Consider the following 14,627-nt stretch of genomic DNA (forward strand, 5'->3'; position numbering starts at 1 on the left):
AGGCTTATGTTCATCGCTACAGCTCTACTTGTATAATTCCATTTCCTTTTTCTTAGGGTTTGATTGGCATAGCATTAGTATAAGTATTATGTCCAATATTATCCAATCAATATTTAATACAGAATCATTTAGAAAAATATTGACAAGATATTAATGTTTTTTTGCTCAATGCTCTCATATGGAGCTTTTGGTAGAACATTTGTAGTTAAAATATATAAAAATTTAAAAATAATTATATATAATCAATTTTTAATAATATAAAATTATGTTTATAATAAAAAAATATATTTTAAAAAATAAGTTGTGATTAGATATTTTTAAGTTTTTTAAAAGAACAATATTTCACATTTAAAATATAATATAATTATTATACATATTCATTCATTATATTTAATAATAAAACATAAAATAATATATATTTATATTCATATGATATATTATAAAATAACCATATCTATATTATTTAAAAATAAATAAATTATATAACATATATTAATTTTTATAATAATACTATATATGAATCATTTACTACTCTACCAATAAATAAACAATGATAATTTATATATAAATTATATATAATTAATTTATTTTATTTAATAACATCAAAATTGTTTTTATATCCAAAACTAATTTTATATTTTTAAATAAAGTTTACATTTTTTAAACACTAACATTTCACATTTAAATTTTAATTTATATAATTAAATAAGATTCATTACTTTTAACAGCAAAAATATATAATTAATATATATTGTAAATTAAGATAACTTATTTAAAATAAATATATTACATACTAATTTTATGATAATTTTAAAATTGTATATTGTTACTGTTTTAGCAATCACTTTATTAAAAACTTTAATGAGAACAAACATACATCTTTTATAGCATATTTGCTTCAACTGCATACTACTATTGTTTTATCATCAGTTGTAGTTGTATTAATCGAGGCATTAGTTGTATTTTTATGCTTTCTTGTAATAAGTTGTTTTCACAACTTTGTAAACTCAGAATATAAATCTTAACATTCATATAAAAAAGGGAAATAAAAAATATATTTTCTTGTGGTGATAATACTCAATAGTTAGTAATTGTTTACTAATTGATATGGTCCGTATATATTGGATAGGTAATAGTTTCAAATTTAATGGCCTTCATGTGCGTTCCACTTTCTGATTTCGAATTCTATAGTTTTTTTCAGGAAACTAGATACCTCCGAGTCATATGTATTAATTATGCCTGTTTGTCCCTAAGTCACAACTAAAGATAGGGACAGCATTATATCTCAAAACGGCAGCGTATTCGAAGTTCAGAACCCACGAACGCAAAGTCATGATGACGAAGACTTGCCTTTAGTGTCAGTCACTTTTGAATGGTTTTTTTCTTCTTGGTCTAAGACCACCATTATCCCAAATACCCTAATGGGTCTTTTAATTTGTCTTTTATTGTATTTAATGAGTTAATTGTGGTAAAAGAGTTGATTAAGAACCTTAAGATTTTTTCCACCTCCATTGCAAGTCTCTTATTTTAAGGTTCTTAAAAAAATTTGAAAATAATTATTTTTAAAATAAAATTTATTTTTGTTACATAAAACATAATAAAAGACAAGACAACATTTTAAACATACATTATTAAATTAAAACATGAAAACAAAGATTAGTAAAATATAGGAGAATAATTTGAAAAAAACATCCGGGATCAGTTGTCGTCTTCATCTCATCCAAATTTACTCCATATATGTTCAACCAAATTGTTTTTCAGATGTTGATGCATTTGTGTATCACGAATACTTGTCTCAACATCCATCTGGTTTGCGAAACTTTTAGGGGCACCTGTATAAAATGTGTGATCGACATGTGAAGTTCTGTTGTCTTCGCCTTGCGTGAACTCTGCATTATTTTCTAGAGTGTATCCACTTCGTTCATCTTCTACTATCATATTATGGAGTATGATACATGCCATCATAATATTCCAAATTTTGTCTTTATCCCAAAACAGCACTGGATTTTTAACAATAGCAAACCGAGCTTGCAAGACTCCAAAAGCACGCTCGATATCTTTCCGAGTGCCTTCTTGACGTTGAGCAAATAAAACTGCTTTCGGTCCTTGTGGTAAAGGAATAGATTGGATAAAAGTTGCCCATTTCGGATAAATACCATCGGTAAGATAGTAAGGCATATGATACTCGCTTCCATTGACAAAGAAAGTGACATTCGGAGTTTGACCATGTATTATGTCATAAAAAACAGGCGAACGTTCAAGAACATTGATATCATTTAAAGTACCTGGAGCTCCAAAAAACGCATGCCATATCCAGAGATCAAATGAAGCAACCGCCTCTAAAACGATTGTTGGTTTAGCCGAACCACGAGAGTATTGCCCTTTCCAAGCAAAGGGACAATTCTTCCACCGCCAATGCATACAGTCGATGCTTCCTATCATCTCGGGAAATCCACGATACTCTCCAGCATCGAGTAGACGTTGAAGATCAGCCGGTGTTGGTCTTCTTAGGTATTGATCGCCGAACAAAGATATAATTCCTTCCGCAAATTTTTCCACACATAACCGAGTTGTTGATTCAGCGAGCCGGAGGTATTCGTCGACCGTATCAGCCGCAGAACCATATGCCAAGACACGAATGGCTGCAGTACATTTTTGAAGGGGAGAGAGACTAATCCTTCCGAGGGCATCGCGCTTTTCCCGAAAATATTCAACCTCGGTGGAGAGTCGATCAACAATGCGCATGAACAATGGCCTGTTCATTCTAAAACGTCGGCGGAACATATTTTCGGGAAACGTTGGAGTTTCACTGAAATAATCATTCCATAAAAGAATATGCCCTTCTTCACGATGTCTTTCGATGTAAGCTCGTTTTTTTCTTGCATTTCTTCTTGCTTCTTGATCATTACGAATGGTTAGATTCTCCATGACTTGATCAAAACGTTTATCAAATGCAGCATCAAATGCATCATCAAATGCATCATCAAATGCATTATCTAAATTATTTTGAGAAGAAGAAGCCATATATGGTGATTAAAGAATTTTTAGAAGAGAAGATAAAGATGGTTGTGGTTTTTGAAAAACAGAAGATGAGTTTGTAATGTTGCGTTGGATATAGAGAGAAGATGAGTTTGTTGTTGTTGTTGATCTTATAAATAGAAAAGATTCATTTATAAGTACAGAAGATGAGTTTGTGCATGACACTAAACTACAAAACAAGACTCACAAGCTAACATCTCATGTGACACTAAACAACAAAACAAGACTCACAAGCTAACATCTCATGTGACACTAAACAACAAGACTCACTACAAGACATCTCACTACACTACAAGACTCACTACAAGACTACACTTCACGACACTTCACTTCTGTGCTTCTTGCACTCCACTTCTTGCACTCCACTTCTTAGCTCCTGTCGACACTGAAAAGAACAAGACACAGAGATCAAATGATTCACAAATTTAACATAAATCACAGCAACCAACAAGTCATGAACAAGAACCATTAACATGAACAGAAATCATTTCATTAGAAAGAACAACACAAATGAAACAGAAACAGAAACCATAAACAGAAACAACATGAAACAGAAACAGAAATAACAGAAATCACATGAAACAGAAACAGAAACATAAACCATAAACAGAAACAACATGACCGAGAATTACATCAACTCTTTTATGAGTTTTTTCTTGAGAACTTCTTCGTATTCATCAAGTGGTACTTGTTTATTAACAAGACTCTCAAGTAGCCTCATCTTCGTGATCTCTGTCTTCATTGCCAAATCCTCCTTCTTGATGCTCCACATATTGTTGAAGCCAGCGACCTCTTTTTCCTCACCCACCTTCTTCCACTTCTGTGCTTTTGCTGCCTTAACACCAGGAGGACGAGGTGTTCCTTCAGCATCTACAGAAGCATTTGTTTCATTTGTAGCTGCGTGAGAGCTTTCTGAATGTGAACCATTGTCGAATTTCCTCCTTTTCGAGCTGCTTCCATTTACTGAGAGTAGACACCACTTCTGGTCATCGCGAAGCTCCTTCCACGCATGCTCAAAGGTGAACTTCTTTTGATGGTTGTTCAAGAAGATATCGTGGGCCATTTTGAGCACATCATCCTCGTTCATACCACTGGTTCTGTTTCTTGTTGCTGCTTCATAAGCCCCACAAAACTTGTTAACCTTATCATTCATCTTGTGCCAACGTTGCTTGCACTGAGTTTTTGTGATTTTTTTCCCACCAGCAACCTTAGGAGACGCCGAGAAGTAATCTGCAATTCTCTGCCAGAAAGCCGTGCATTTTTGCTCATTCCCAACAAGTGGATCTTTGCTCGTGTTCAACCACGAGCTGATCAACACTATATCATCTGTTGTCGTCCACGTCCTTCGTCCCTTACGCTCTGCTGGTGCTTCTTGACTGGCTACGAGAGGAGCTTGCGATGCAGAGAGTGAAACACTTCCTTCACTTTGACTGCCAAAGACAACATTTTGTTGACTATTAAGTAGTTCAACAAAGTTGGCAGAGTCATGAAATGGATTGAAATCCATTACCGAAGTGAAAGAGATAGGAGATAGAAGAGAGATAGGAGACAGAGGAGACAGAGGAGAAGGAGGAGAAGGAGGAGAAGGGGGAGACAGAGGAGAAGGAGGAGAAGGAGGAGAAGGGGGAGACAGAGGAGAAGGAGGAGACAGAGGAGAAGGAGGCGACAGAGGAGAAGGAGGAGACAGAGGCATTCACATGTTGGAGATTGAAGTGAAAGACAGTATCCATAAATAAGCCAAAAAGAAAGACAAGCAGCATTCAACACACTCAACCAAACAAACAACAAACAATGCTTTAACACACTTGAATGCATTAAGACTTGACATATATCTAACAACAAACAATGCTTTTAGACAAATTTCACGTTTGATCTACTATCTAACCATCAGTTCTATTTATTACCATTGACAACCATAATCGTTTAATTACCCTACCTTCCACAACTACATCTTTAATTACTCTACTTTCAATTCATCACAAAAGCTAACCACATCAGTTCTAATTCAATTCAATTGACTTCATTTATAATTACTCTACTGTGACATTTAAATTTGCACACAGAGACAGAACAGGATTAATAAAGAACCTGTATTGATGAATCTTCCTCAGCTCTCTCTTTCCACTGAACATATCAAACGCGAGTTGATCCCTTCATCTCACAACACAAAGACAGAAACACAAAAAAATATTAATCACCAGAAAGAAGCCAAATCTAAATTGATAAATTTGCAATAAACAAAACGAAAATGAATCAATATATTTTACACCTAAAGCCAACAGAATGAACAGACAGAAAATATTATCAAAATTGATAAGCTTGCAACACAGATATCACAACTGATCAAAGCCAAATGTATGATTGAAGAAGATGCAACAGAAGCTTTACCTGAGCGCGGAGAGCCATTGACAGAGAGCTCCGACGCCGTTGACGAGAGCCACCGCCAGACCGAATCGAACCTACAAACAAATAAAACTTCAAATCAGAACAAGAACAAGTCTAATCTAAAACATGCATGATTGAAGAAACAACAATAGATTTACCTTCCGATTCAAGTATCTCGACAGAGAGAGAACGGTCCTTCGCCGTCGAGGAGACCCACAGAGAGGGAGATAATCCAATCAGCGATGAAGTCGAGGAGGCACGAAGATAGAGAGGTTCATCGTCGGTCCATCGAGGAGCCACAAAGAGAGAGACTCTTCGCTTCATCGACGAGCCACGGAGAGACATGATTCTGTGTCGTCGACGAGCCATGGAGACAGGGAGTACCGCCGTTTCGTCGAGGAACCACGGAGAGAGAGAGAGAGAGAGAGAGAGAGAGAGAATCACCTTTGAAAGAAAATAGAAGAGGAAGAGGTTTCGGAGAAAGCGAGAGAAGAGAACCAGACCCCGAAACCAAACCACGCTCTTCCTCTTCTCTCCTCTCACTTTGCCTACACGTGTCACTAATTACCGTCTCTTCCTTGCCTCAAATTAGTGACGCCTCTTCTATTTTTTTCTCTTTTTGATTTTCTTTTAAATCAGAATTAGAATAAGAACCTGTCTAAATACGTGCGATATTAGTGCTCTAAGAGCATCCACATTGGTGGACCTCATGTGGGAATCCTTAGCTATTATTAAAGTATTATACTTTTTTTTTGAATAGTTAATAACTCATAGGATAAAAGTCCATCCAATGGTGGACTCTAATTACAAATCCTTAGAAAAACATAACTTGGAGAATTTCGAGCTCAAGAGCATCTGCTAAGAACAACATCTCTGCCTTAAAAACAACATCTTTTATCCCTAGCGTTACCTTCACAAATGCCAATTAACGTAAGATCAACCACAGAGACCAGAGGTGATGCGAGATTGGGACCATTAAAATGATGATGTTGCCTCTGGTTACTATAAACATGATGCTGCTGCTGCTAAAGGTGTTCACGCATTTGGGCGCTGCTGCTGCTTCCTTGTTGAGTGTTAGCTGCTGGTGAGGTTCTTGGACTAGACCTACATTGCCCAAATCCAAAAGAAAAACATTTTTAAACTGCCTGCAAAAGTTGGGGAAGATATTACTGAGAGCAACACGGAGCTAACCGGTAACTAAAAAGAAATGGGTGTGGATGAGAAACTAACTTACATGTAGTGGCTGAAGGTTCCAGTTCCCTGCAACATACAACAAAGAATAGGAGCAAAAAGGATGAGCATTCTCTGTCAGTAGCAAAACAGAATAAGGAATCTGAAAACAAAAGGCAGCTGAAGGTGTAAAAGCCATACGTATATATATATGTTAGCAACAGAATACACCACAAAGATTGTAGCCACATTTGTTAGAGATTGTAACTTCATCCTCATACAAGTGCGATTTAAGCTTTAGCTAAATATAAGTCATATGCTAGTAGTAGTGTTCATAAGGAATCTTACGTCCATTGTACTTCAAATCTACCATTAGAAAATACAAAAAAGGGGGGACAAGCCTTTTAAGTCATATTATTGATTCATCAAAAAAAATTACGCTTTGAATAAATGGTCTACTAAGATCAAAATTGAATTGGATCCGGGGAATCCAAATATAAACCAGAAACAGGATCAAACAAAAAGGAAAGTTTGATTGGTCGGAAGTACCCAAATGGAATTGGTGACCACATTGGAGCTTAGCCATGGATCTGGAATCATCGTCGATCACCAACTCGAGGCAAATCGAGCACGAGATTTCAACAAGAGTAGAATAATCCTCCTCCTTGTTCCCGCGTTTTCCAGCGACATGTGCGGCGGAATCCGTCGATTGGTTGTTACGATCATCATCATCATTAGCTCCGGCCATCTCTATCTCCACCTAGCTTCGATCGGAGGGAACACACAACAACAAAAACAAAAGTCTGAAGCTTTACATGAACAAGAACACGATCCTGTAAGAGTGACGAGAGGGCAAAAGAGAAAGAAGAGAGAAGGGCTCTCAAGCTGCCAGCTGTCCTAAGGATCAAATCCTTAAATTCCTTATTTATGGATTGATCCTTAGGTTATTTAGTTTAAATAATATTATTTTAATTTTATTTGCCTAGATTCTGACGCTAAGGATTTTTGATGGACTCCCGTTGCAGATGGTCTAAGTCACTTTTGAAGGTTTCTGGTAAATAAAATAGTTTAAGAAGAAAAAAACGGCAATTTGTTCGGTTGCAGCAAATACGAACCAATGGCTCAAATTTTTGCCTCCTTTTGTCACAACAATCATCTTATCTTAGGACACCCAATCACTCACCTCTTACCTCTCCAATTGTTATTATTTTATTTATTGTGACAAAAACATTATTAGAATTGATTTTTTAACTTATATTTTCTTACTTTGATTTGTGTTTTTCTCTTCTCGAAAATTTTCTCTTGTTTTTTTTTTGTTGTGGCTGCAATATTATCGTCTTTTGTGTAGTCTATTCATGACCAAGATTTATAGTTTGATTTGATAGTTGTGGAAGTGTATTATCGTAATATAGGAGGGTTTTTAACATATATATCATGACTATAATCAGAAGCGGACCTACATTGGTCAAAGGGGTGTCACATGACACAGGTTAAAAATATATTCTACCATGTTTGCACCAAGTAACCGAAAGATACATAGTTCAGTTGGTCTGATTATTCCTCTCCTGACACCCTTTTAATCAAGTAATTCAGGTTCAACTCCTATATTTGCTGTTTTTATCTCTTTATTTTAGTTTTAAGTTGGGCCAAACCCAATAATAACACCCCTAAAAACCAATCCTAGGTCCGCCACTGACTATAATGGATGTTGCCTTTAGCATGTTAGATGTGCTTCAAGTCTTCAACGCATATATGTACTTTATGATTGAGTAATTTTACCAACCCAACTGTGAGTACGTAACTGTGAGTCTTCAACGCATATAAGTACGTAACTGTGAGTCTTCAACGCATATATTCCCATCTACAAAGTCAAAAGTGGCGTTTAAAGTTGAAACAACTTTACTTCCTCATGACCTGTAAAAGCTTATCAATAAAATGTATTTACACTATTTGTATCAATGAACACTGACCAGGATTACTGTTGGATGCTATAGCTTACATATATAATTATAATTTTTTTGCTTAATGTCGGTCTGAATAGTATTAACTATAGCATTTTATTTCATCTATACGTTACATAAGAAGTTTTTTTTTTTTTTGAAAACTGGCCAACGTTACATAAGAAGTTTATTGATTAATCAATTCAAATAGTAATGCATTCAGAAAATTAATATATGGAGTTCATTGTTCTTCAAAGACGGAAATTTTGACGTGCAATGCACATACAGTTTTCCATCAGTTTTGATAGATATTTGATATATTCTCCTGATTTAGATGGCTAAACCGTTTTAAGTAATTTAGTTTTTGTTGTAAAAAAGAGGTGTATTTGTTCAAAATCAAAGATTATACGTTAGAAAACCTGTAAAAACAATTCTGCACCTCAATAGTTTTGCTTTTTTAGCAAAAAGGGGATAGAAAAAAACTTAGTCCTAGTATTTGTAGAAAACAAACAAATGAGTAGAAATATATAAGATAGTTATTTTGTCTCAATTCCTCTAGAAATGGACAAACAATTGAAATTTTCTCTATTTAAATTACAAATGGAAAATTACTCTTTTTAGATTCTATTTACTTCGTATTATTTTTAATTTTGTAATCTAAAATAGAAAATGTTTTCCTATGTTTCTTAACTATTTTAAAACTAATTCAGGAGGACAACAAATTATTTTTTAGCCATTTAACTTTTTTTTTAGATTTTACTACCACATACTTTCCAATATTAAAAGGTTGTTGTTTTAAGTTTTACACTACTCAATAAAAAGTTTTTCAATTAAATTTTATTTTTATTTATTTTAAATAAATTATGTTACTTATATTTTAATGTTAATATAGAATACATTAACTAACGTAAAATCATCAATTTGAAAAATACAAAAGACCTAAAACATCAATTTCTTAAATATATGAAAATAATATACTACACTAATTCTAACTACCATACATTGTGACCAAATACTGTTAGTTACCAGCTAACCTTTGTGACCAAATACTATTAGTTATGAATTATTTCATTAAAATCAGATAGAAAAATGATATTTTTGAAGCTCACCACCACATTTGCAAAAAAAAAAATTGTAGAAAAGCATTCTAAAATTAGAAATTATTCTCGAAAACTAGTAAAACAATAAGGAATTGGTAGAATTAAAATAAATAAAACGATAGAAATGAAATACATCAAAAACGAAATAGATTTCTTTCATTTCATTCATAACCAAATTTGTTATAAAATAATTTTCTTTTCATTTTATCTATTCTTTTCAGAATTGGTGGAATTAATATACCCTTACATGTCAAATGGTAAAAATATTTTGAGATTAATGCAAAAAAAAAATCATTCTAAATCATTTCATTCCAAAAATCAATAATCCTTTGCAGCCTTTATATAAACCAACAGAGTCTCTTCTATCTTCCATCACTAAAAACCAAACACAAAGAAAAACATTTTAAATTTTTTTTAAAAAAAGATATGTCTCTTCGTAACCTCCATCTCATCCTCTACCTGCTTCTCTTGACGGTGGTCACCGGAGAAATTCTCCGACCAAGATTCTACAGCGAAACATGCCCTGAAGCTGAATCCATAGTAAGAAGAGAAATGAAGAAAGCCATGTTCAGAGAAGCAAGAAGCGTCGCTTCCGTTATGCGTCTCCAGTTTCACGACTGTTTCGTTAATGTAAACTACAATGAACCATTAATTATTTCTCTCTTCTTAATTTTTTATTTTTTCTGATTACTTTTTGTGTATGTGAGACTCTCTAAGGGATGTGACGCATCTGTGTTGCTCGACGACACACCGAACATGCTTGGTGAGAAACTATCACTTTCCAACATCAATTCACTGAGATCTTTCGAAGTTGTGGACGACATTAAAGAAGCTCTGGAGAAAGCTTGTCCAGCTACTGTTTCTTGTGCCGACATCGTTATCATGGCTTCTCGTGACGCCGTTGCTCTTGTAAAACTCTCTCACTCAATAATCTCCCGCTTTAGTGATTTTTTTCGGTTTTGTAATTTTGGTGCTTGTGGGAAAACCAGACAGGAGGACCGGACTGGGAAGTGAAGCTAGGGAGGAAAGACAGTTTAACCGCGAGTCAAAAAGATTCTGACGATATAATGCCGAGTCCAAGAGCAAACGCAACGTTCTTGATTGATCTCTTCAAAAGATTCGATCTTTCCGTCAAAGACATGGTTGCTTTATCTGGGTCACACTCGATTGGTCAAGGTCGGTGTTTTTCTATCATGTTTAGGCTTTATAACCAATCCGGTTCTGGTAAACCGGATCCAGTTCTCGAACCGGTTTACAAGAAGAAGCTTAACAAGCTTTGTCCTTTGGGTGGAGACGAGAACGTGACCGGAGATCTAGACGCAACACCACATGTTTTTGATAACCAGTACTTCAAAGACTTGGTCTCAGGGAGAGGGTTCCTTAATTCTGATCAGACTCTGTACACGAGTAGAGAGACAAGAGAGTATGTGAAAAGGTTTAGTGAGGATCAAGGGGAGTTCTTCAGGGCTTTTGCAGAAGGGATGGTGAAACTGGGTGATTTGCAATCTGGTAGACCTGGTGAGGTTAGGTTTAATTGTAGAGTTGTTAATAGAATCCATAATGATGTATTGCTTGTCTCTTGAAATTAGCAGAGAGACAGAAAGAGAGATGCTATTACTTTCTAAATAGATGCAAGGCTTATAAGACTTTTAAATACTTACATGCCATGATTGTTTGGTCCTCCAAAGTGCTCTTTGTTTAACCTGCAGTTGTAACTTTGGATCAGTAAAACTTAAGATGAAATATGATACTGTATTACAAATTATGTCCAAAAAATATAAGAAACTGGTATGGAAGGAATTGTAATGAGTTTATTATTATTTATTTTTTTGCAGTTCCAAGTTTTTTCTCTATACAGATTGCTAAAGACTTATTTTTTTCTGTTGTACTGTAAAAAGCAAAATTTATGCAGCACTTATATTTTAAGTTTATAAGATTATGCCAACTACTAAATTTTTCTATCCAATCTTCAAAATTCTATTAAGATTAAATCTATACTCACGACAGAATAATCTACATCCTTTATTTGACAACAGCAACAACAAATTAAAATTTACAATTTATACATGTATGTTACGCAATCAACCACAACAATACCTGATACGGTTCTTTGGCCGTCATATAATCCACCAATGACAAAATCCTCCAGTCAGATGGTGACTACTGTTAAACTCGAATGCATGATATGCTGCATATTGATTTCGCATAAAGATTTATCTTAATTACTTGAATTAAGAATGTACCATTCTGAGCTTTCATAAACTGAGTTTATCATCAAGGAAAAACCTAACAAAATGAATTAGAAAAAGGGGGGACAAACGATAGCTATAGCCACCGTATGGAGTCAGGATAGATCAATAAGCTAAACCTAACACTAACAGAAAGCACATCAAATTTATTTATGATTTGTGATCAACATATAATTCAGACACTTAACAAATACTAATGATGTTATCATCATTTAACTGTCAGCATATTCTTAAAAAATAAAAGGAAATATTACTGATATATTATCCGTATTATATTAATTATTTTATTTGATTTGCATCTGCAAGTCTTGTAAAAATATTGAGAAGGCTAATTTTCAGATTGTGTGTCATGAAGTTAAATATAAAGTATATAAATTAGACATCAAGTAATTTGTATTAATTCTGGAAAATCAAATTTACTAGGTGAACAGTGCATAGAAGTATGGTTACACTTGTATAATCTATATTTTTTTTTTTGGTAAAATATGTATATTATCATTTAATGCATGATTATGTGAATATAAGCACGGTCGTATTTAAATGATCAAAAATGTAAACCATTATTATATTTAATCACCTTTCTGTAATAACATGAATTAAAGTTTTATATGATTTATAAATAGTTCAAATTGAAGTATAGAAAAGAGGAAATGCAATACTTTTTATATGGTAACATATAAGATGCAAATATCTGTCTTAAATCTCTTACAACTTTTTGATCTAGTGTTGGCAAAATTATATAAGGAATTGCAAAATGTCTCAAATTTTGAGTATATATAATTGGTCATAGTGGTTTGTATATATGTATATATATATATATATATATATATATATAATTGAATAAAGATGGCATGTTTTCTTATATGCATATGTAAATCTCAGTCATGTTTGATGTTTTGGGTAATTTCGAATTATTTTGAGTTGAAATATATAATTAGCCTAATATTCTTTTGATGTCAACTTGTCAAGTATATTGAGTTTACTAAGATGGATTTCTGAATACGTTTAGTGGCGTGTGGCGCCAATAGAATACAAATTTACAGAGCCTTGAGGTGCAAGGAAACTTTTATCCTTAAATAATCATCAAAATCATATGTGTATAATCTTCTCTAAGAAAATGTAGTTTCTATATTTAAATAACACTCGTTGGTAAACATCACATAAAATAATAATATGTAACTAGATTTTGATAAGCGCGGGATATTTTACGATGAAAAATTTCACTAATAATTTAACAAATATTTTGGTTATTTTTAAAGAGTGTGTATTTAAAATATTTTTGCATTTAAATCAGTATTTTTAAATTCAACCTGATTGTGATTATACCGGTTAATCCGGAGATCTGACAATTCAATTTATATTTTTAAAATATTCATATTAAAAAATCACTAAAACCCGAGACTAACCGATTGAACTGATGGATGACCGATATGTAATCTAATTGGATTTAAATTGTAATAGTTTCATAATTTGTAATCTTATAATCGAAATTTTAAAGTTCACTATTTTGCAATTTATGAAATTATGACGTTTCTACAAAATTTTAAAGAGAAAATGATAGATATAAAATAACTAAGATTAATTATTGTATTATTTGGAAACATTGATAGTAGTATAAAAATATATTGTTTGGAAACATTGATAGTAGTATAAAGAAATAAGTATATTGTTTGGAAACATGGATAGTAGTATAAAGAAAGGAACATTAGTGACTTAATGTATGTTTAACTATAAAGTATAAAGGTGTATTTAATTTAAAAACTTACAAAATAAATGTTAGGTCCAACATAATATTTCTGTTTTAATAAGATAGATTGCTGAGGAATGAAAAAGAATCATGACTACTTTGAAGCCTAACGATTATTTTTGGTAATATTTTCTTAAATGAAGGTTCGATTGCTTCAGTTACTTAATGTTGCAGCATCGTTTTTCCTCTCCTCACAACAAAGCAGTGCCTGCTTTGAACACATCCGTATGAAACAAATGAATGGGGCCTCTGATTTATTAATAAAATTTAGGCCTAATCCATTTTACATTGTCATTTGTTGTAAAGTTTAATGAGGTGGTGGGACTTTGTAAAATCTATTTCTACAGAGTAACACAGTTTGTAACCATATATACCTTTTTAGATAAGTTAATATGAGAATAATTTTAAGAGAAAATAATTAAGAAAACATTAATTATCTCCTAGATTAAATTATTCTATCCCAAAACAATTCTTTCACGCCTCCTAGCTGTTACAAAAACAAAATACAAAAGAAATATGAGATTTTGGCTGCCATTAATATTGTAAACAAGACTTTGCAGGTTGAAGATATTGATATTGATGCTGCTATCACTCGGCTAAAGGACTAGTCTCTAAATAGTTTGGTTATGTTGTCGATTGAGAAAAATATGATCAAAAATCTTGGTTATGAAAGTTTGATGGATGATTTCGCAAAGAAAAAATGCAAGAAAAAAATATTTTTAAGAACTCATAAAATTTTACTAGTGTCAATGATATTGTAATTTTTGTTTTTACCTTAAGGTTTTTACTGATTAAATTTTTATGTCTTATTTAAAGGTTTTTTTTTTTAATTTCGTATTAGACCACGAAAATTTTAGAACAAGCATTGTAACAAAGATGGCTTTACTAAAATCAATCAAATGAATAACTGGAATTATACACTCGTAACATTATTATGCGTTCTATAAATACATATATGTGTTCAGTGTTCTATAGGATAAAATAGCCTTGAAAAGAA

The 14,627-nt window shown here is 32.9% G+C and overlaps 4 protein-coding genes across 4 annotated transcripts; 1 reads left to right on the top strand and 3 right to left on the bottom strand.

The window, feature by feature from the left end:
• Positions 1–1,716: 1,716 nt before the first annotated feature.
• Positions 1,717–3,024, bottom strand: LOC130511311 (uncharacterized). The gene has a single exon (XM_057008234.1). The coding sequence runs from the start codon at positions 3,022–3,024 to the stop codon at positions 1,717–1,719; it is 1,308 nt and encodes a 435-aa protein (XP_056864214.1).
• A 180-nt stretch (positions 3,025–3,204) lies between these two features.
• On the bottom strand, positions 3,205–5,857 carry LOC108853658 (glutathione S-transferase T3-like). Its single transcript, XM_057007697.1, has 3 exons — positions 5,583–5,857; positions 5,428–5,498; positions 3,205–5,190 (listed from the first exon to the last, which is right to left on the bottom strand). Exon 3 carries the CDS (start codon positions 4,730–4,732, stop codon positions 3,668–3,670), a length of 1,065 nt encoding a protein of 354 aa, XP_056863677.1. The 5' UTR covers positions 4,733–5,190; positions 5,428–5,498; positions 5,583–5,857; the 3' UTR covers positions 3,205–3,667.
• A 401-nt stretch (positions 5,858–6,258) lies between these two features.
• Positions 6,259–7,447, bottom strand: LOC130511485 (E3 ubiquitin-protein ligase RFI2-like). Its single transcript, XM_057008526.1, has 3 exons — positions 7,144–7,447; positions 6,659–6,684; positions 6,259–6,528 (listed from the first exon to the last, which is right to left on the bottom strand). Exons 1-3 carry the CDS (start codon positions 7,340–7,342, stop codon positions 6,523–6,525), a joined length of 231 nt encoding a protein of 76 aa, XP_056864506.1. The 5' UTR covers positions 7,343–7,447; the 3' UTR covers positions 6,259–6,522.
• Positions 7,448–10,000: 2,553 nt separating this feature from the next.
• Positions 10,001–11,515, top strand: LOC108849600 (peroxidase 17). The gene is made up of 3 exons (XM_018623170.2): positions 10,001–10,264; positions 10,352–10,543; positions 10,624–11,515. Exons 1-3 carry the CDS (start codon positions 10,061–10,063, stop codon positions 11,215–11,217), a joined length of 990 nt encoding a protein of 329 aa, XP_018478672.1. The 5' UTR covers positions 10,001–10,060; the 3' UTR covers positions 11,218–11,515.
• Positions 11,516–14,627: the final 3,112 nt, after the last annotated feature.

This window comes from Raphanus sativus, chromosome 4 (genome assembly GCF_000801105.2).
Source record: "Raphanus sativus cultivar WK10039 chromosome 4, ASM80110v3, whole genome shotgun sequence".
NCBI classification, from domain to species: Eukaryota; Viridiplantae; Streptophyta; class Magnoliopsida; order Brassicales; family Brassicaceae; genus Raphanus; species Raphanus sativus.

What these genes read in the sequence shown, in the direction of transcription:
- LOC130511311 (XM_057008234.1), bottom strand. Translation starts at nt 3,024, where the DNA reads ATGGCTTCTTCTTCTCAAAATAATTTAGATAATGCATTTGATGATGCA.
- LOC108853658 (XM_057007697.1), bottom strand. Translation starts at nt 4,732, where the DNA reads ATGCCTCTGTCTCCTCCTTCTCCTCTGTCGCCTCCTTCTCCTCTGTCT.
- LOC130511485 (XM_057008526.1), bottom strand. Translation starts at nt 7,342, where the DNA reads ATGGCCGGAGCTAATGATGATGATGATCGTAACAACCAATCGACGGAT. An exon ending in TGGTCACCAATTCCATTTGG is followed by an intron (nt 6,685 to 7,143) that starts GTACTTCCGACC and finishes TGTATGTTGCAG; the next exon opens with GGAACTGGAACCTTCAGCCA.
- LOC108849600 (XM_018623170.2), top strand. Translation starts at nt 10,061, where the DNA reads ATGTCTCTTCGTAACCTCCATCTCATCCTCTACCTGCTTCTCTTGACG. An exon ending in TTCACGACTGTTTCGTTAAT is followed by an intron (nt 10,265 to 10,351) that starts GTAAACTACAAT and finishes AGACTCTCTAAG; the next exon opens with GGATGTGACGCATCTGTGTT. An exon ending in CTCGTGACGCCGTTGCTCTT is followed by an intron (nt 10,544 to 10,623) that starts GTAAAACTCTCT and finishes TGGGAAAACCAG; the next exon opens with ACAGGAGGACCGGACTGGGA.